Source organism: Miniopterus schreibersii, assembly GCF_964146895.1.
Source record: "Miniopterus schreibersii genome assembly, chromosome: 4".
NCBI lineage: Eukaryota > Metazoa > Chordata > Mammalia > Chiroptera > Miniopteridae > Miniopterus > Miniopterus schreibersii.
The window spans coordinates 47680373-47702589 of NC_138105.1; the positions used below are offsets into that span (position 1 = coordinate 47680373).

Genomic DNA, 22217 nt, shown 5'->3' on the forward strand with positions numbered 1-22217 from the left:
AGTCGCCCGCAGGCCACGTGGGCCCGAGGGGCGGGCCTTTCTCTGCCCGGCAGCCTGTGGGGAGGAGTCTAGGGCCTGGGGAGCGAAGACTTGTGGAGCGTGTGTGTGTCTGTAGAAAGAAAAACTGATGGAATTGCACGTTTGCAAACTTGAGTAGACGAACGTTTCACTGGCTCTGCTTTTTCCTTAACCATAATCAATTCCGCTGATCTTGTTCCCAGAGTATACTGCGTATACTGTTGGGGGGGGCGGGGGGATCTATCAAAAGTATAGCAATGTGAATTGATAATCTTATTTAGAAATTCATTAATTTTTAATTCATTAAATCCATTAAGGTCATACTTGAAAATGCAAACACTCTGAATTTGAGTGTGAGTTTTGCCTTAGGACTGATTTTCTCTGACCATGGTCACTGGTGGGAGGGCTTACAAGGAAATGCCATAATTATAAAATATGTGCTGTTTCTAGACTTCATATTATAATTATAAAGATAGTAATAACTATACAATAGAACATAATTTTAAGTGGCGATAAAATTATAGAAATGTAAGCAAGATTATAATATATTTATGGAAATATAATTGTCTATTTGGATCTATTAGCTTATTAGTTAATCTCCCCCCCCCCAAAAAAAATGTATAAGCCCAGACTCATAAAAACATTGTAATAAGTTTGGTAATTTGGAATAGATTATGCTCCAAATTTTAAAAAGCTCTCTTGAATTTACAGAATTATGCACTTGAAAGTTTTAGATAGAACTCAGTTACCCTGTTATCTAGCTCAGGGATCCATGAATTACCTATATTGTATGCAAATTTTGTGTTAATAAGAACCTAAATTTTGTTCTGGTGAGGGGTTCTATAAATTGATTTGGATTCATAAAAGGATCCAGGGTCAAGAAAAGGCTAAGAATCCTTGTCCTAGTTTACAAACAGAGCTGTCTTATTTGAGCAGTAGGGGTCGCTGTTGCTCTTCAAAAGGGTAGGAGTATTTTCCCTAAAGCCCACTGGGAGAATAACTTATTAATGTAAACATTGTTAAGTCTGTTCATGTGAAACCAATAGTACAAATTTTAAGGGAGACCTCCCTTCATTAGTTAAGCTACTTTTTAAAAACTCACCAGTACAAGAGATCTCTTTATTCTCTTTCAAATATGTGTCCTTTGCCCTTGAGTAATGATAGAAGGTCACATGAGTATAGATTTCATTGTCATTTTTATCAGCTTTCTAGCAGATTTTTTTATAGGAAGTTTTCTATGATTTTTATACTCATAAAAATGATAAGTATTATTTCTCCTTCCTTTTTCTCTCAGCTTAGAGGTTTAAATAAACAATATCTATCACCCTCGTCGGTATGGCTCAGTTGGTTGGGCATCGTCCTGCTCCAGTTTGGGGCTCATCCCAGGTAGGGGGAGTGCAGGAGGCAGCCAATTGATGTTTCCTTCTCATCGATGTTTCTCTCTCCCTTCTTCTCTCTCTAAAAATCAATTTAAAATCTTAAAAATGAACAATCTTTATCAAACACTGATCTCTTTGTGCACAATATTCTTTAGAGTTGCTTGGTTGAATATGTATTTTTTTACATTTTTTTTAAGATTTATAATTCCTCACTAATTTAAAAGGAAGGAATGGTGAAAGTTTTCATTTCTTTTGGAATTCCTGAGGTGAGAAACAAAAAAAGAATACTTGGACATTGCTTCCAGGAGTTTGGTCTTTAATTATTTACTACAATGGTAAGAATGGACCCAAATGCTGAGATGGTGTTAGCAGGTGCTTTCTGGTAACACAGTTGAAAGGAAAGCATCTAGGAGTATAGGAGACAGTGAGGGAGCTATTCTTCCAGTTAACGAAGTCCCAGATGCATATATGTATAACCCATGCAGACAATAGTGCAGTGAAGGCCTGGCCGGATGGGGTGGGGGGTAAATGGGGGAAAAGGGGGACATTTGTAATATTTTCAACAATAAAAATGAACTTTTTTAAAAAGTACGCATGGAGACTAACAAAAACTATGCCTATTTAGAAAAGAGAACAATATTTTATTCATTTAATTGTTCACTCATTCACGTGTTCATACTTAGTTCAACAGATATTTATCAAATATCTTCCATGTGTCAGGTGTATGATATAAACTATAGTCATTCAAACCACAGGTTTTGAGTCCAAAGGCCTTTTCCTTATAAGTCCCTTTTCCCTCTGAAGGAGGTTATGTCCCTAAGTTACTGTTCCCAAAGGCTCATCTATTCCTCTCTTAGGCATAGTACATCTTATAAGTAGTTTCCATTTTCTGTCTTCCCCTTGTGTGGGCTAAAAAAATAATACTTTTTCTCTCACCTTTTAAATTATTTTAGCTGGGCTAATAAATTAACAAAGATTACTAGGGTGAAATCAATTTTAATACATAAGCATGAAAATTCCCAAAGACAGTGAAGCAAAAATGGGTGTATATGTCATTTTGCACAAAGGAGAAAAGGGGGAAATGGGATCTTAGATTTAAAAAAACAAGATAGACAATTTACCGGTAACTAAAGAAGTGTAGGGCACACATGTCAGGCAAATTTTTGCTTCAGTGGGTCAAGGGTGTTCTAGCTCCCAGGTCCATGCTTGGCGCCTTCCTATATGCCATACTTAATTCAAGTTAGGCTAAGGTAAAGAAGCTAAGATTTCCTCCTGGAGTAGGTCTTCCCATCTTAATATGTTGGGCAGAAAAGAGAGAGGGTCAAATGATTTTTTCTGAGTCTTTTTTTAACAACCAGCTTAAAATCACTATCCCAAAAGGCAGATTTAGGGTGCCCTTCACCATCTAGACATAAAACTTCATGAATACAAGGTGCTTGTCTCTCCTGGTCACCAAAGTACCCTTGGCCCCTAGCACACCACCTGGCCTCAAAGTAGGCGCTTTATATGATGAACACAAATTACCTTGTGCTCTATAACCTGGGCCTGACATGAACTGTAAAAGTATCAAGAACAAGTGTATTGACAATCAGTGCCTGCAAATCTGCCCTTCGCGCCAGAGAGGTGCTGGGCAGGATGGATGATGTTTTCTGTCACTGATTGACTGCCCTTGACTTGCGTAAGGGTATCAGTGAATATGAAGATCGCTGCACTTGTGACCTGAAATCATAATTGAACAAACAGTACTCCCTTCCTCCTCCGTCAATGGCATCAACATTTTAAAGAAATTAAGTATTTTAGTAAGCAAAATCTCTGCAAATAATCTGGCCGGCGTGGCTCGGTGGTTGAGCTTTGACCTATGATCCAGGAGACTGAGGCTCGATTCTTGGTCAGGGCACCTGCCCGGGTTGCTGGCTCGACCCCCAGTCGGGGACCTGCAGGAGGCAGCCGATCAATGACGACTGTCTCATCATTGATGTTTCTCTCTCTCTCTCCCTCTCTCTTCCTCTCTCAGAAATCAATAAAGCCATATCTTTTTTAAAAATTCTGCAAATATATTCCTTCTCTTTGAAAACATGGTAATGTACTTTATAATATTAGGCAGGTCAGTGTGTTAGTGTAGCTGTAACTCTACAGGGAAAAATATCTATCAAGGACTAGAATTAAAGAAACTCATAGTTATTAGCGCTACATGAGGCATGCCTCTCACACAGACAGGAATATCCACACCTACACACAGCCTTATAGAAAAGTGAAAATACAGGCTAAGACTGTGTGTGCCTGTGTGAGACACTACAGTCCCAAGACGGTGAGCTAGCCAAACAACAAACAAAGCAGAAAGGTACCAGTATATTCTTTATAATGTTTGTATTTTGGGGGAACAATATGGTGTAATGGGCACAGAGCACGGACTGTAGGATCAGACAGACCTGGGTCAAGCCCCAGTTCTAGTACTTACTGTTTGCCTTGGGAGTTTACTTAACTTTTCCTAGCTTCAGTTTCATCACTTGTATGAAACTTAGTGGTTCCAAGAATTCAGTCAGATAAATGATTATCAGAGCTTGGCCTCTGAGGCATGTTTTAATGAAGGCTAGTGCACTCATTTGTTCTACAATTTTTTATTGAATACCTACTATGTGTGTCTTACTCACCAATGTATCCCCAACCCCTAGCACACTACCTGTCACATAGGAGGCTCTCAGGTACTATTTGTAAAATGAATGTTAAGTCTGTTCTTATGGAACACACATTCTAATAGTTTCCTTCCACCTTCCTATTGATAATGGCAAGGATGCCAGTCAGAGTGGAAAGTGTGGGAATGGAAAGGAGTTTTCATTTTAACGTTGTACAAGATTCTGTAAGGTGCTAGGAGAAACTTAAAAACATTAAACCTCTGCAAATTAAATAATGGTTCTATTGCTAGCTGATGAAATGTCAGTGCTTGAAAATGAAGTGATAATTTGACAATGTCACCTCAAAAGAAAAAACATTTTAATCTTAACAGAATCTTTTTACTTTATTTATTTTTATTGAGGTAAAATTGATCTATAGTAGTCTTTTTAAATCAGCAAGAATCTGATATCATTAAAATAAAACCCTGCTTAGATTGTTAAAATAAACTGTTTCTCAGTTATATTTTGAAAGAAATTATTCTTTCACCTTTAATTAATACACACACGTGCACATTTGCTTTTTCAGATTGTGTATTCTTCTAAGAAAGGGTAAAGCTAAACTAATGTTAAAAGTACAGGATTTACTAATAAATGGGACACAAATCTAGAAAAATCCAATCAATTCTTTTACTTTATTTAAACATAATCCTTTGTTTCTATAAATCTGACTCAGGAGAATTTGGAGAAGCAACCTGTGCTACCAAGACAAGAAAGAAATTTAGTGGGTCGCTTACCATTATCAAAAGTCCACTTCAAAGCACTGTTGAAAACATACTCTCCTCGTCTAAACCTGCTATCCTTTTAATAAAATCATTTAAAAATGTTAATAAGATGTTTCACGTTCTGTACAAAAACGCCCAGAAAATGCTACAAAGCAGCGCACTTGCTGGGATACGTGTTGCTGATTTTGGTTCCCCTATTGATTCTTGTAGGAGTTGTTAATCCTGATTGCAACAAGCAAATGAAAAGCTGAGAGAGTTGGTTTTGGTGGCCTACAGGAAAAGAAATGGGCCATACTTAATGTCTGAGCAACTATTTGCAATAGATGCATAAAGGTTATACTCGTGTTAAAATACCATTGTTTTTGTAAGCAATACAATATAATATAAAATAAAACATATGATATAATATAATATAAAAATAGAATGTTAAATATGTATCCAGTCACTATAATAATGATTTTGATCTAGAAATCTGTAATCTACTAATTATTTTAATAATGTTTAGAATTTTGTTGAAGATTTTAACTTATATTAAGGACAAAATATGAAATGTGGTCAGAACCAAAAAAGAGACGAGACATTTCTTTTTTTAAAATCCTCATCTAAGGACATGTTTTCAGAGAGAGGCAGGGAGAGAGAGACATCAGCCGGCTGCCTCCCACGCGTGCCCCCAGCGCCCCCCGGGTCTGTGCCCTGACCGGGGATCAAACCCAACCCTCTGGTGACCAGGCACCGCTCCCACCAACTGAGCCGCCTGGCCAGGGCAAGACATTTCTTTTTCATGTTTATCTATCATATCATAATGCATGATTTATCGTTTTGTTGTTCTGATTAATGCCTATTAATAAACACATGGTGATATAACATTATTCTTTGATTTTAATGGCTTTTTAAAACTGAATTACATGATTGCCTCAAAACATAAGCATTTATGCTATACCTTTAGTGAGCTCACAATGTTAGTGGCTGCCTTGTGAGTGGGTCCAATTTTTTGTGCTTGGATTAAAAATATTTTTCCCCTCACACATTCTTTGTGAGCTTGTGTAGCATCCACACTAACTTACAGGAAATGTGATACACATCTCTTTTAGGAATGTCCTAATTTCCCATCATATTGCCCAATTAAATGAACTGAAGAGCTTTGTTGTTTCTAAATTCGACCAACAGAGAATAGTTGAATGACAAGTAAATAAGTCTTGCTGGGAAGATGTTGCTTAAGTGATGAAAGGGTTCAGCCAACAAGTGAACCAAAAAATTAAATATTAACTAAGGATGGTAACCATTTCTAAAGTCATACCTAACAGAGGATTCAGGTATATATAGGATTGAAGAGCTCTCAGTTAAGTTCACAAGCAAAGGACAGTTTCTTGGGACTTCCAAAAATTTTAAATCATGAAACATCTATTAGTGCTACTATTATGTGTTTTTATAGTTCAGTCCCAAGGTTCCAGTGACCATCATGAGGTGACTTTTTAAAAAAATTGTTATTATATTGTTACTAGTATTATTAATGTAAAATATAACAGAATCATAATCATATGGATATTTATTTTAATGAAGTTGACCTTGATTTTAGTTATGAAATGGAACTGTCAATCTAAAGGACCCATTTTATTTAAAGAATACTACATAGTATTTCTTATATGAAAATGAAATAATCATTTCTTGTTTTCTGGTTTATCACTTTCATTTTCCCAGGGTGAAGATGCCACATCTAAGGTAAGATGTGCTTTTCTCACTTGTTATCCCAAGTACTGTGAATTTTGTTTGGTTCTAGCAACACATTACTAAATTGTAAGAACAAAAATCTGAAAATTTTGCAGACTATAAAATAACAAAAGAGCAGTATTTTAAAAGTAAAAAGCTACAGTAGATAGGTTCTCTTTGGTGAAGGAGGGTCATTTATATAACTCTTGAAATTGCTGGCTATTTATGAGTGAAAATTACAAACCAAATCTAAAAGCAGAATAGATCAAATGCAAGGTTAGACAATGAAATATTGTGTTTTGCAAATTAAAATTTTAAATCACAGATAGCATTTATTGTTATTATTAATGATTATGAAACATATAGCCCAGTTTAATTTCATTTGTAGAACAGTTTTTCCTCGAGTTCTATCTTTGCTGATTTATTCCTATGGGTTTTAAGATATCAAAAATACAGAAATGCATTTAGGCAAATGAATATTTAAAGGATTTTAACTTTAGTATCAAATGAATCAAGATCAAATTTCTTGTATATAACATAGCATCGTCATACTAGAAATAAAAGTGCACACTAATGTTTAAATGACATGATTCATTTTGAATCATTTATTGAATTTGAAGGGAATCTAAGTGATCTAATTATCAAACTATACATATAAAAATATCTTTGGTTAATTGCATTAGGTAAGAAAAATGTCAAGAATATATAAATATTCGTAGAGTACTTAGGTAAGCATTTTGACATTCTTGCTCACAAACTGGTCCCTACAGAGACAGTTTACTAGTTTAAGTTTCAAAATGGAGTTTCTAGCGTTAGTTATTTCAGTAAGTGGTATTCACACCAGTGTAATTTTTAAAAATATTTTTATTTCTTTTTCTCTTGTAAAGCTAGACCATCAAGGCTACCTCTCTAATAGCATTCTGAAATAAAAAGAAAATATTTTTTCCTTCTGTTATAAATTTATTTGTAATATACAGGTGGATTATGTTTTATAAAATTCCTGTTAGAACAGACCAGCTCTGACAGAGAGACCACATCTTCGAAATGCAATATGTGTATTTTCCCTACATCTTCACACATTATTATTTTTATTGCCATCCCATATAACAGATACTATAGTTTAAGTCCAGCAGTTAAGCAGGAGAATCAGAAACCAAGCTGCCTGGGTTGAAAGCCTAGCACCTTCCAACTAAATGTTAAATATTATAACTTAATGAGTAAATGACAGTAAAATTCCAAATAGAGTCACTGAATGACTTCCAGACTCACAAAATAACTAGAAAGCTTAGTCTCTGTTTCAAATCTAGTGTTTTGTTAATCTGTAATTAAGCCTGAAAGGGTATAATAGCTGACAAAAACCATATGATAATATAGTTAATTCAAATCAATCCTTTTATATTGCAATGCACATGTTCCACCTCATTATCTTTTAATGTAATATTTTTTTAAGTTAACAAATAATTTTAATTGCAATTCACATACCTTGAGAATTCTTTTAAATATGAAAAAATCATGGTGTTTGATAAAGAAGTCATGTAGAAAATTTCATTAGAATGGCTTATCAGATACTTTTGTTGATAGAAGCTAGGAAGAAGATTGGGATTAGTAGTGGAAGAGCCACTTAATTTATAGTACCAGTTCCATGTGATTGCAATAAAAATTATAATGAATACTTACTATATGCTGGGTACTCTTCCCAGGGTATCATAAGCAATAAATCATTCAGATCTTACAATCATCTTATACGGCAGATACTAACTATTATTATGCCTATTTTACAGATAAGGAAATGGTCACAGATAAAGTAACTTTCCCAAGACCAATAACTAGGAGGTGGTAGGGTCAAGCTAAGAAGTCTGACTCCAGAATGCCTTATTCCTTTTAAACATGCTGTAGTCAAGAGTTGTCTTATTATGAATAGAATTGCATTGTTTTAAGATATTATTATGTAGGTGTTATCCAAATTAATCATCAATTCATAAAAACCAAACTTGGGGAAATAACTGACAATAATTATAGGAATTTAGTAATCCAAGTGGCTTAAGGGTATTTATTCTTCCTGACAATGTAGATTCCTCAATATTTTGTGTCTTCCAAACTATAGGTTTCATGAATAATTACTATTCATAATCTGATGCAGCTTTCGGTTAGAGCCTCTTTTTAAAAACTACCTGAGGTGCAGCTTTTTGCACTGTTTTTCTTTCTGCTGTTACTGAAGAGAACTCAGCAACCTATTGATTTATCAACAACTAGGCAGGTGATGGACCTTAAGCAAACCATCAGTCGTGTGATAACCGAAATTATAAAATGAGAATGTTGGAATAGTTACATCTCAAATGTTTGATAACACTCTACATTTTATTTCTGCCTGGTTCTCTGAAGAAAGATGTTGGTGCCCGTGGTCATCGACCCCTTGGGAGGGGAGAGACTGCCAGCCTGAGACCTGCCTCACCTCCCATCAGTGAAGGTGGCTATCGGGCTCGTCCAGCCAAAGTAACTGCCAGCGAAAGGAAAGTGGAGAGAAAACCTCCTGATGCTGGGGGCTGTCTTCATGCTGACCCAGACCTGGTGGGTACACTGATGGTTTTTGCAGTGGTGGGTGGCCCATGCAGAGAAAGCCTCTGTGTTCATCATGGCTTTGAAAGTTTTCATTGATCCATGTTGCCACTGTTGTTATTTTGTTTATTTTGGAAATAAATACAAAACAAACAAATTGAGCCTTCGGTTGAGGATGCCTTTCTAGTTTTCTTTGGTCTGGGCCCAAGATTATAACTGAAGACACATGGGTGTTGCCTTTACCTTTGTATTTTGCCCATTTCATTTGTTCGGGGGAGAAATGTTTCATTTATTTATTACATATATATTTACATTTATTTTGTGGTAAGGATTATTTTTAATCTTCATAGGAATATGATGACTTGAGAATTTCTGGTCGACATAAAGAAAATCAAATGACAAGTTTTCATACTGGCTAATGATATCATTCAATTTTCACTATATGCTATTTTCACAAACATCCATAAACGAAATTTTTCATATAATGCCTGATATTTTCTTTGTTTGCAGGGTGTGTTGTGTCCTACAGGATGTCAGTTGCAAGAAACTTTGGTAAAACAGGAAAGACCAGTCAGAAACGGAGTAAATGAGTTAAGTAATGATGTGGATTCTCTTGCTCAGACCTCTTCTGTCTCCTTTCGGCAAGTGACTATGCTAAGAAAAATGTGGGAAAAGCAGCAGGAGCAAGTAAAAGGTAGGTATCCTCATGTTTTCCATTCGATTCTGTTAAACTGCCATGGAATGCACGATTATGAGAAGATTAACATTTCTGGATTAGCCTAAACAGCATACAGAGACTTTCCGTATGGGCCTGATTAGCCTGAGGATCTCACACAGTCACCTTCACATGCAACTTGCCAGCTAAGCACTATTCACATTCCCAATGTGGCATCAGCAAGGATGATTTTCTATGAAAAATTTTTCTGTGAGTCCTCATTTTTAGTCTATAAGAAACTTGTGACTCAGAAGACAATATTCACAGAGTAAAACTTTAGCATTTATATATTTAACATTTGAGATTCTGAATATAAGGGGCTAATCCATGATACACTCAGTTGTATTGCAAATAATGAATGATACCTAACCTTTGAATCTTGAGACCGAATTGAGTGCTGTTGGCTTGGTGATTAGGAATCAGCTAGTTGAGTGAGTTTGGCGTAGGCATATCAGTGAGCAGTATACCCAAATTTGGACATTTTTTAAAGGAGTTATGACATCTCTCTTGTGAATTTTAAGGCTCTGCTATACTTATGTGAGATGGGTAAATAAAGCAGGCATATCCGCTCCATAAGATGTTGAACTTCTGATGCCTGAAGATCCATATATTACTTTCTCCTTCTTCACTCACCGAAGAAGTAAACAACCTATTGTATTTATTTTTAAGCATATTTTTTAGCTTCCACCTAAGGTAAATTGCTAAGATAGTAGCTAGAACATATGTCAATTTGTTTACGCTGTGGACCAAATAATGTTCCCTAAGCACAACTGCACATGACGACTGCCTGATGGTAGCTCAGCGTCGATTCATTTATTCTCAGAAAATCCAAATCCCAGTTGTATGGTTGAATACTTTTAGTTTAGCAGGAGAAAATGCTAACCATTCCTACGTAATTTTATTTTTCCAGATAATGAAAATGTAATCGATGAGTACGCCTCAGAGCTGGAAACGCGCCGATTATATATAGATGAGTCCTTGAATAGCAATGTCCCCACTAACCTCCGTGTACTCCGTTCAATCCTGGAAAACTTGAGAAGCAAAATACAAAAACTAGAAACGGACGTGTCAGCTCAGATGGAATACTGCCGAACCCCCTGCACTGTCAGTTGCAATATCCCTGTGGTGTCCGGCAAAGGTAACGAGTGAATAAGCGTATTTCTGGAGGGTTCCAGAAGAACTCACACTCTCTAAAACTAAGGGAACTGCAAAAAGGCCAGCGGGTTTTCCCCACCGCAGACCCTGATGACATCCCAGCGCAGCTCTGGCACGCTGTGTTCTGGCGCAGCCTAATGCATTTGCACGCTTTTGATGAGCAGGATGTCTAGCTCTGCGTGTGCAATGCACACCCTTGCTTGAATAGGTGGCAGACGGTGAAGAGGTGCAGGAGTGTCTTCACTCCGTCTGTTCTGGCAGTTCATGTCTCGCAGATATCCCCGGGCACAAAAGGTAGAGAAGGGCTTTTTCATCCCCTTAGCAGACAGATCTACTGAGTTTGATTTTCACTAAAAGGAAGATTCAGTTTCTATCATATGTTATCAGATATCTAAAAGAAAACATTCCTCAGGAGCCTATGTAATTATAAAATTGGTGACTAAAAACCAAGTAAATATGTTGTAGTTCTCTGACTATGTTTCCGTGCGGTTGCAGAATGTGAGGAAATTGTCAGGAATGGAGGTGAAACATCCGAGCTGTATCTCATTCAGCCTCACAGCTCTATCAAACCCTACAGAGTGTACTGCGATATGAACACGGAAGGTGGAGGTAAGTATCTGATAGTTGTCGACCTATTATTCTGTAATTATTCTGATACAACAAAATGCTAGCAAATAACACCTATCTTTAACATAACTAACAATAAGCCATTTGATTTGGAATTCAATTTGATATTTTATAAGTTATAAAATATCTATGATTCACAATTTGGAGTAAGATAAAGCACTTGTAGTTTTCAGATTTAAGAGTTTTCTTCTCATATTTATTTCCTTGTTATATCTATTTTGGAGTGTTAAGCATAGGTGAGGATAAAATAAATTAAATAGACAAAGAATTCAGACATTTCCCTCAAAGTGACATTATTTGTTATTGTTTAAATGTGTTGACAAAAAAAATTGTCTCTTTGCCCCAAAGGATGGACAGTAATTCAGAATCGTCAAGATGGTAGTGTTGACTTTGGCAGGAAATGGAATCCATATAAAGGAGGATTTGGTAATATTGCAACCAATGAAGATGGGAAAAAATATTGTGGCCTACCAGGTAAAAACTGAGAGTACTAAATAATATCATTCTACTTAAAATGTTTTCGCTTTTTTTCCATTTAAGGAAACATAGTGTTGGGAGTCTGTTTTTAGGCATTTTAGGAGGTTAAGAATAATTTATGAAAGAGGAGGGAAGGAAGGTGGTTTTTAGTTTCTAAAGGTTTTATTTTTGGTAAGATTTTATTTTTCTTTTCCCTTAGGTGAGTATTGGCTTGGAAATGATAGAATTAGCTTTCTTACCAACTTGGGACCCACAGAACTTCTGATTGAAATGGAGGACTGGAAAGGAGATAAGGTAAAGGCACGCTATGGAGGATTCACTGTACAGGACGAGACAAGGAAGTACCAGATCTCAGTGGACAAATATAAGGGAACAGCTGGCAACGCCCTCATGGAAGGAGCTTCTCAACTGGTGGGAGAAAACAAAACCATGACCATCCACAACAGCATGTTTTTCAGCACGTACGACAGGGACAATGACGGCTGGTAAGTGTTGTGTTCTTGTCTCCTGCTGTAAAGGCCACCACGATGTTGTTACTTGGGATCATTAATGATAGCTAATGTTGTCAGTAACTCTCATTTCTTGGGTAGTGACCGTGTGTGTCAGCCACTGAAGTAAGCTCTATATGTATCATCCTGATAAGGTTGCCATTATGGTTCTCATTTGACAGATGAAGTTTAAAGAGATTAAGTAACTTAGTCCAGTTGTACAACTATAAAAGATAGAACTGGAATTAGAACACTCTCACCTTCGGAGTAGTGAGTGTTCAGATAAATTTCTATATCTCTATATTCAAACATATATATTGAAACCTTCATTTTGTTGTTCAGCGTTCTCAAATATTAAGGGATCTGAAAGCTATCATTTTAGTATAAAGTAACAAATATAGATGACTTTGTCACATAGGCCCAGTTCTCTCCCTTTTTTGCTAGTGTGACTTTACTTACAGAACCAGAAGGAAGGGTACAGCACACAGCATCCTCTGTGGGTACTTTGGATTGAATTAAATGGACAACTCTGCAGTTGTAATAACCCCAAACACATTTCTTTTCAGGGTAAATGCAGACCCCAGAAAGCAGTGCTCTAAAGAGGATGGTGGTGGATGGTGGTATAATAGATGTCATGCAGCCAATCCAAATGGCAGATACTACTGGGGTGGACAATACAGCTGGGACATGGCAAAACATGGCACAGATGATGGAGTGGTCTGGATGAACTGGAAGGGGTCCTGGTATTCAATGAAGAAGATGTCTATGAAGATCAGGCCCTTTTTCCCACAGCAATAGTCTCCAAAACATAGATTTTTATTTTTCCACATGTAGCAACACTTTCATGTATTACGTCATTGGAATTTTCTTTCATACATTATATCCCTCTAAAACTGTCAAAAGGCCGTGAGTGTGACTTTTTGGAAAAAAGTGTTTAGGATAAACAACATTAATGAAGGCCTGGGGAGGGTGGATGCGGAGGGGAGGGGATGGGGGGGAGGGGACATCTGTAATACTTTCAACAATAAAGATTAATTTAAAAAATAAGCACACCATATTCTTTTGTACTCTTTATTTATATTGCTCACCAAGAAGTAACTAAAAGAGCAATTGTGGACAGTTGGTGTTCAAAATTTCAATTCCAGTTGATGGTGAAAAGTTTCATGTTAGGAAGAGGAATTTTCTATCCTTGTTGTAGAAAACTCTATTTATTTATGTAAGGACTGCCACAGAAAGCTTTCAAAAAATTATTAATTAGTCTCTGTTGCAATAAAGCACATGGCCAATGAGTTAGGCTTTGGACTTTTAAGAAAAGAGAAGCATTCACAACCTCAAGTAGCTCATAAACTGGCACCGAACATTCAAAGATTCAAATTCTCACTCTGCCCCATGGAAAACCACTGCTCTGTCAGCTAATTGGGCTTTGGGATCAGAGTTCTCAAGAGGACAATGAAGATAAAGTCTTCACCATTCGGTTTTTTGGGGGGAAATAGTGAGGTAGGAAGCAGTAGTTGACTATTGCCCCTGGAAATTAAGCTTACTGGCCTCAATTGGGTTTTTGTTTTTTACATAGTTACACCAGAACTAAAGTAGAAGTATATTTTTTTGGTTTTTCTATGTCTCCCCAAGAAATGAATGTATCAACTCAACATTTTTTTACCTTGAATATTCCCATCACTTCACTCCAACTGCCCTGGGCAATCCTATGACCTTAAGCCCTCCTTTCCTTAACTTGGCATCACTGCCATTGATTTTCATGGAAACTTATGGTCCTAAAGTTCGTCCTCTTAACTTTCCATCTAAGCAAAAGTTGTTAAATTTCTATCACGGAAATGTTGTCACTCTCTTAATTCCTCAGCAAATCCAACTTCAACTTTTACCTGGTTTTCCTGCCATAGTCCTGTTCTGCCCCTAAGTCTATCAATCAATTACTCTGTTATCGCATGTGTCTTTTTTTTTTTTTTTAATATATCTTTATTGATTTCAGAGAGAGGAAGGAAGAGGGAGAGAGAGATAGAAACATCAATGATGAGAGAGCCATTGATCGGCTGCCTCCTGCACACCCCCGACTGGGGATCGAGCCTGCAACCCAGCATGGGCCCCGACCGGGAATCCAACCATGATCTCCTGGATCCTAGGCCGATGCGCAACAGCTGAGCCACGCCCGGCCGGGCCGCATATATATCTTAATAATAGAAAATTCTGACCAAGCTACTTCCCTGCTTAATGTTATTTTCTTGTTATCTAAAACTTAAGTCCAAATTTCACAGATGGGAGCAAAAATGGTCCCAGCACTGTCCTCTGCCTCCACCGCCACCCCCTTTCCTATACGTCTACATTCTTGTTGCAATGAATTTTTCACCATTCCAGGAAAGGTCAGCCCTTTTATATAATGCCCTCATTGCTAACAGTGTCTTTCACCAAAATCCATCCTGCAAATTGCTCTTTGTTTTCAAGCCTCACTTTACCTGAAATTTATCTGTTGCATATACTTTCCCCCTTTACCAATAATGAGCTCTTACCTGTGATTCCAAAATCATCAGCCTGTCAGAAAGGCTGATTTTCATATATTCGTCCAATGATTATCAAGATCTTGGGTATCCCTTTTTAAAACATACAGAACCCATTTTCCAGTAAAGGCACAGACAGAAATTCAATATGCAAAATACTTGAGAATAGAACTTTTGCAGAAGGGCTGACTGTAGCAAAAGCCCACTGAATCGTGGATGGCAGATGGCAGGAGCCCAATCCAAGGGCAGTGTCCCTCACATCTTTGTTTAACCCCCTTACACACTCACAAAAGACCTAAACAATTCCTAGAGCTTGAAGTAAAGCCACAGATTAAAAACCACTATAGTAGATAATCTGATGGTCAATTCTTAGTTAACATACAAGTAGGAGAAACACAGAGACCACTCCTGGGTGATGCGTAATGTCTAGGTCTCTAGAAGGAAGTAAGCCTTCTTAAGGTATCATTTGGTAAGAAATGCTACATATCTTATAATTGTCCTTTCAATCATCACAATTTTGAATATAATAAAAAAGGAGTGTCCCTTAGTTAGAATATATAAAACTACCTAAAAAGATGAACTCCTGACTTTTATGAAGATAATAAAAAGATGAATTGAAAATTACTAATCCCATACTATGGCATTGTATAATATATTTTATTATACAATTAAGACTGAAAGTATGTAACACACTATAAAGGATATCTGCATGTGGGATACTGTAGGCTTCCTCTGCATTCAGGAACCAAGGTAAACAGCTACCCAATGTAACTAAGGGATTTCCCCTTAGGGAAATGTGGATAATGTGATGTGACCCCACCAGCTGCAGTCCACTGGCATTTCTGTTTAAGCATTAACACCGAGGCTCACGCATGCTGATCATCAAACCTGCAGAGCTTATTTAAATACAATTTTCCTGCCCTGGCCAGTTTGGCTCAGTTTGGCACATAGGCCCTTGGACTGAAGGGTCCCAGGTTTGGTTCTGACCAAGGCAAGCACCTTGGTTGCAGGCTCTGCCTCAGTCAGGTGGTGAGTGGGAGGCAACAAATCAGTGTGTCTCTTTCACATTGATGTTTCTCTCCCTCCCTTCTTTCTCCCTCTCCCCCCCCCCCCCCCCCCGTCTCCTCTCTCCCTCCCTTCCACTCTATGAAAAGCAATGGAAAAAATATCCTGGGGTGAGAATTTAAAAAATAAAATAAGATAAAATAAAAATTTCCTTGTGTCAACTAGGTTTATTACGTCAGAGTCTCTACATGGGAAGAGCCTAAGAGTCTGTATTTTTAAATTAATATCCCCAAGAGATTCTGATCACTGGTTGGATTTTGGAACAATTGATCCAGGTTACATTTGCATTTACCTGAGACTCCCATCTTTCTTTAACTTTTTTTTTTTAATTATTTGTTTTTAAATATATCTTTATTGATTTCAGAGAGAGGAAAGGAGAGGGAGAGAGAGAGATAGAAACATCAATGATGAGAGAGTCATTGATCGAGCCCACAACCCGGGCATGTGCCCTGACCAGGAATCGAACCCCGATCGCCTGGATCCCAGGTCCACGCTCAGCCGCTGAGCCACGCCCGGCCGGGCGACTCCCATCTTTCTTATCTAGCACTTTTTTCACTCAAATGTTGACCACAAGGCAGTATTTAGAGCAAGTGTTCATCTGTAAAATTACTATGACTTCATTGGTGACTGCTGCCTATATTTAAGACTTGACTTGAGTTTAACAACATATTCTCCAAACGATGGAACCACTATTTCTACTCTGGTGCCCCTCATTCTCAGATGATTCTCGAGCTTGGACTATTAGATTTTTTTAAAGTATAGATGCTGCCTGCCATTTTTACATAGAACTGAAACTAACTTCTGAAATCCTTCCCTTCTCCAACGAGGCAAGTGATTTGATGGTTCTTCTTGAGCTTCCACTATAGCTCAGCTCTATACCAAGTTGAAATGTGTTGGTGCATAATTATGGCTAAACCTATCAAATGGAGTGATTTCTGTTTAACAATATTAAATGTGCTTTTATATAATGAAAGTAGTAATATTATTTGCAGACATTTGGGGAAATATAGAAAAATATAGAACCACTTATAATTTCTAAGCTAACAGAGAAGAAGCTAATATTTCGTTTATGTTTTTCTTGTTTTCCTGTACATATTTTAGTACCTGAATTTATCACATTGTGTCATGGAAAATTTACCATGTTATTTAATGTTTCCTATAATATTATTTTCTATAATACACTTTTTAATGGCCATATAATAGTCCATTGCATGAATGTACTCAAATTTTTTAAGCAAGTTTTTATCATTTGACATTTAGATTTTTTGAACTTTTTCTAATAAAGATAACACTAAAATTAGTATCTTCCTACCTTAACCTTTTGGCATATATATATATAATATTACATATAATATTATATATTTTCTTCTAGAATAAATTTCTAGAAGCAGAATTTCTAAAGAAAATATCAATTTTTGGCATTCTAAAGCTCATGAATATATATATGTAAATTGTATCAATTTACCTTTGGCACATAGAATTATAGGTGTGTGTTTTTAAATTTTTTCTCCCTCACTAATGCTGAAAGTTATAATTAAAATATGGACAATTGCTTTAATTTTCATATCTTTAATTACTAGTACAAGTAAGAGATTTAGAAAATGTTTAATGACCATTTGTCTATCTTCTTTTGAGAATTATCTTCCACATCCTTTCCTCAACTTTCTATTAGCATAATCATCTTTTATATGAATTCTTAACCATTCTTTTTATATGTAGGATAGCAATCAGGAACATGATATTACCCTTTGTTTAGTCAAGTATTTTACTTTCTAAGTGATTAGACTGAGAGAGTCATATACTTATGCAACAAGTCTTAACTGGCCCCAATATTAACCACTGTACCCTTTCTCTCCTTTTGCCAACCAATATGTGGCCAAGTAGACGGTATGTTTTTCATTTTGTATATTGACCGAATCATAGTTCTCCAACAACTTTTTATTTTAAGACATTTCAGTCTTACAGAGAAATGACAAGAATGGTTTAATGAATACCTTGGTGTCCTTCACCTGGATTCACCAATTGTTTGCTACATTTGGTTTATCTCTCAAAGGATATACTTTCAATGCTGTTTTGCAACAGCTTATGTAGGCATGCAAACTTGAGGTCACTGGCCTATTGCAGATAGAGTCAAAGGTAGATTTAGCAAATATTTTCTAGAGTGCTCTGTTGCAATCAACACCTAGCCACCTTCGCCCATGAGCTGATCAACAGGAAGAGCACTGTTGAATAGCTGACCACTGTTTAATCAGCTCAAACCTAACATTTTCTTGCCTCTGTGGTTTTGAAGTGTTGCTTTTAAAATGTGGAGATGGAAGACATAATGTTTAGCTCTTGTATAAGAATTAATTTGAATCTCTTCCCCAGGTGCAAATTCCTTACCACACTACTCCCTTCCATGCCGTTTAAGGCCATTGCCCTCCCTTCCCCTTTTAATCAAAGATTTTATAAAGTACTTGGGATTCAATTAGAAATAGGATATAGATCAATCAATAAAAGCATGGATAAATAAATATAATATGCTATTTCCAAAATGGTTTTTTTGTAAACTTTATTACCTGCAAGCAACTTGCATAATATTCATGGCTATCAAAATCTAAATGTTGCTTCTTTTCAAGTTGTTTCAGCAAATTGTAAGTGTTGTATTACTTCATAAATATAAGTTATACTTGAATGAATTTAAGTATATTAATATGGTGCCATTTTCTTTCAGGCTTTTTTAGACATGATTGGAGATTAGTGAACTTGGCTGGATGGGTCTTGTTCTGATCCACCAGCTACACCCCTCATGTGGCTTACTAAATTGGAAATGTATTTTGTTGGTTATAAGAGGAACCCATGATAGAGTATAAGTATATCAGTAATACCACTGGGAAAATAATTAAAATTAAATGCTTTATACAATATTCTCATGTTTAAGTAAATGTGAAATGTAAGTGTGTTTTAAATTTTTTATTGATTATAAAAAATCTGAAGTAAGTGAGAAAAAAGTTTGGAAATGAAGGATCAATATGCAAAGAGTTAAGGAAAGAAAAAATAACAATAAAATAAAAAGTAAATTTAAAATAAAATTGTGTTTAAAAATCCTTCTAAACAAAGTGATAAAGTTATGATAAAAATAAAATGGCATCTAAAGATAGCTAGGTAAATGTAAAGAAAAAGAAATTGGGAGTGATGACAATATTAATATTTGACAAGGTGGAATTCAGTTCTAAAGGATGAAACATGCAAAAGTGGGACATTATGTAATAGTAAAAAGTTTAATTAATGGAGAAGTTATAACAATCATAAACTTTCATGTACTAGATAATAAAAGAGCCAGTCTCACAAAACAAAACAACTATGTTAGAGTTAGGGGTTGACTATGTTATTCTTGAGATATGAACAAGAGCTATGAGGGTCCAGAGAACAATTCCTGGCTCTATGTTCTATGGTAGGGATTAAGAAAGGGTTCACAAAAGGAACGTTATTGAGCTATATTTTAAGGGATGAATGGGAGGCTTCTAGGCAATGTATGGAAAGAAGCAGAACCCTTAAAGAACCTGGTATTCCAATACCAGTGAGAAACTCAGTGACTAAAGTATATAGTGAATGACTGCAGAAGCTAAAAGCAGACCAATTTGTAAAAAAGTTAAGTATCTTATTTTTTTATTAAAGTATAGTTGATATACACAATACTGTATTAGTTTCGAGTATACATCACAGTGATTATACATTTATATACTTTATGATGTGATCACCACAATAAGTCTAGTAACCATCTGTCACCAAATATAGTTAGGAAGATATTGACTAATTTCGCTGTGCTGTGCATTAAATCCCCACGACTTATTTATTTTATAACTGGAAGTGTGTACTTCCTATTCCCCTCCACCCTTTTCATTCATTCACCCACCCCCTCCCTTCTGGCAACCATCAGTTTGTTCTCTGTACCTGTGTCTGTTGTGTTTTGTTTGTTCTTTTGTTTTGTTTTAACTCAACTTTAAGATAAGACATTAAACAAGAGAAAGACATGATTGGGTTTATTTTTGAAAGATATCTTTGTGGGGAAGGAATGAACAAAAGAAGGGTGGTAAAGCAAGAGGTTAAGAGACGGTTCATTGAATAGCCTAAATCAGAAAAGATTAACAAAAGATAATGTAAGAATGGCCAATTCTAGAGTAGAGGAAGGTTTGGGAACAGATTTGGATGTAGAATTTTAATAAAGAAGCTGAAAGGGAACCCAAATTTTCTAAATTAGGAAACTGGAGGTCTAATGATGCTTCTGACTAGGATAAGAAATAGAGAAGATGCAATGGGTTTTGGTGAAAAGGTAACTGGTTCAACTTTAGACAGATTAATGAGAAATATATAACTGGATGTGTTCAGTGTGAGTTGAAATCATGGACCTGAATGTCAGGGCTGAAGTTTTAGATTTGGCTGTCATCAGTCTACTGATGTTAATTGAAACTATGGTGATTGTCAAATCAACCAAGGAGAATATATACACATAAGGTGAGAAAGGATGGTCTGGCTAAACTGCTAGTTGCCTACTCCACATCTATTCTCTGTCTCCTCCTTAGTAATGGAATCCTAATTTTAATTAGGGTAGCCTTGTATCTAAGCTAACAGGAATCTCGGCCTCTCCTTCCTCTAGGTGTGTCTATGTGACTGAGCTGTAGCTAATGAGATGTGAGTGGAAGGAGCATCCGGGAAAGTTCCTTCAAAGAGAGAAGGTACTCACTCACTCATGTTCCCTTCTGTCTTTCCTCTTCCTTCCAGATTTCCATAGGACATGAGGTTTAGACCATGAGGTAAACTTGAGAATGGAAGCCATTGATTAGGGTGATGGCTTCCTGAAGACACTTACAAGGACATATTCCTATAGATGATTCTGTGAACAGGAAGTAAGTTTCTGTCTTATTTAAGCCACATGGGTCAAACCTAATCCCAACTGTTAAAAATGAGTTCTAATATTATTGTAATGAGAAACGCCTCCATTTAAGGAGTGGTCTAAGAAAGAATTGGCCAGTTAAAAAGATCAAGAAAGGTGACCCAGGTAGGAATGGTATACCAGAAACAAGAGAAATACAGATTGAAGAAACACATGGGGACAATAGTAGCAGATGTTTAAAGGAGGTGGAACAGGAAGAGGCTTGAATGTAGGAAATCAATTTTAGAACTACACGGTTATTGTTGACTTTAAGGAGAAGAATTTCAAGAGAGTGGTAGCCCAGTGAAAACCAAATTAAAGTGGGTTTCCAAGTGAATGAGAATTAGAGAAGTTGAAATAATATTTAATTTCAGGAATAAAGGAAACAGGGCGATAGGTTAAAGATAAGGTAAAATGAAAAAGAGATGTTTGGTGTCTTTTCTCACAATGAAATTGTATCTCTAATTTCATGATTGTGCTAATATTGGCTATTGTTTCTTAAAAAGAAGTTACCTATTTTTTATTAATAAACTCTAAGCCTTCAAAATAAATGAGAAATGAATGGCCCTTCACATTCAGAGTCACTTTTATTTTGGGACCTGATTCTGTCCCTAATAGTGTGATGCTCTGGAAAATAAAATTCTTTCTACTCCCAAATTGAATTCTGAGGAAGCGTGTGAGCGTCAACACAGTGGCCATAGAGATAACATGGAACTTCATTGTCTGAAATAAATGAAGCTTCTTTTAATTCTTAAGAAGTTCTTATCCAAGTATGCAAAGATTTGGAGATATATCACTTATTGTAGCAAGGATTTTTAATTGTACATAAGGAAATGCAAGAATACTGGGCCTTCGTATGTGACTCATTAGCGAGTTCTTGTGCTCACCTTTCCTCTGCTCCCTGGCTCTGGTCCCTAGCCTTGGCCCCCTTCCATCTTTCTTTGTTTTCCTCTATCCCTCCGTCCCTCTGTCCCTCCGTCCCTCCCTCCTTCTCTTCTTTCCTTATAAGGAGGAAGGATGCAGTTACTTTGTGATAGAAACTAAGATACTAAGGACCATGTACTGGGATCCCAATGTGCTTGGGATATTTTAATACCTTTTCAAGAATAAATAGCAAGTAGTTCTCACTAAAAGAAAATATGAGTTAAAAAGTGGTAGCAGGAGCCAAGGCCACCAAGATCAAAGACGCAACTTAGATTAAAATAAAATATTGA

The 22217-nt window shown here is 36.4% G+C and overlaps 1 protein-coding gene across 1 annotated transcript; it reads left to right on the forward strand.

The window, feature by feature from the left end:
• Window positions 1-6135: 6135 nt before the first annotated feature.
• Window positions 6136-13418, forward strand: FGB (fibrinogen beta chain). The gene is made up of 9 exons (XM_081135759.1): window positions 6136-6255; window positions 6490-6510; window positions 8881-9066; window positions 9565-9748; window positions 10680-10907; window positions 11420-11533; window positions 11900-12025; window positions 12228-12513; window positions 13083-13418. The coding sequence occupies exons 1-9, from the start codon at window positions 6184-6186 to the stop codon at window positions 13312-13314; spliced, it is 1449 nt and encodes a 482-aa protein (XP_080991885.1). The 5' UTR covers window positions 6136-6183; the 3' UTR covers window positions 13315-13418.
• The last annotated feature ends 8799 nt before the right edge of the window (window positions 13419-22217 follow it).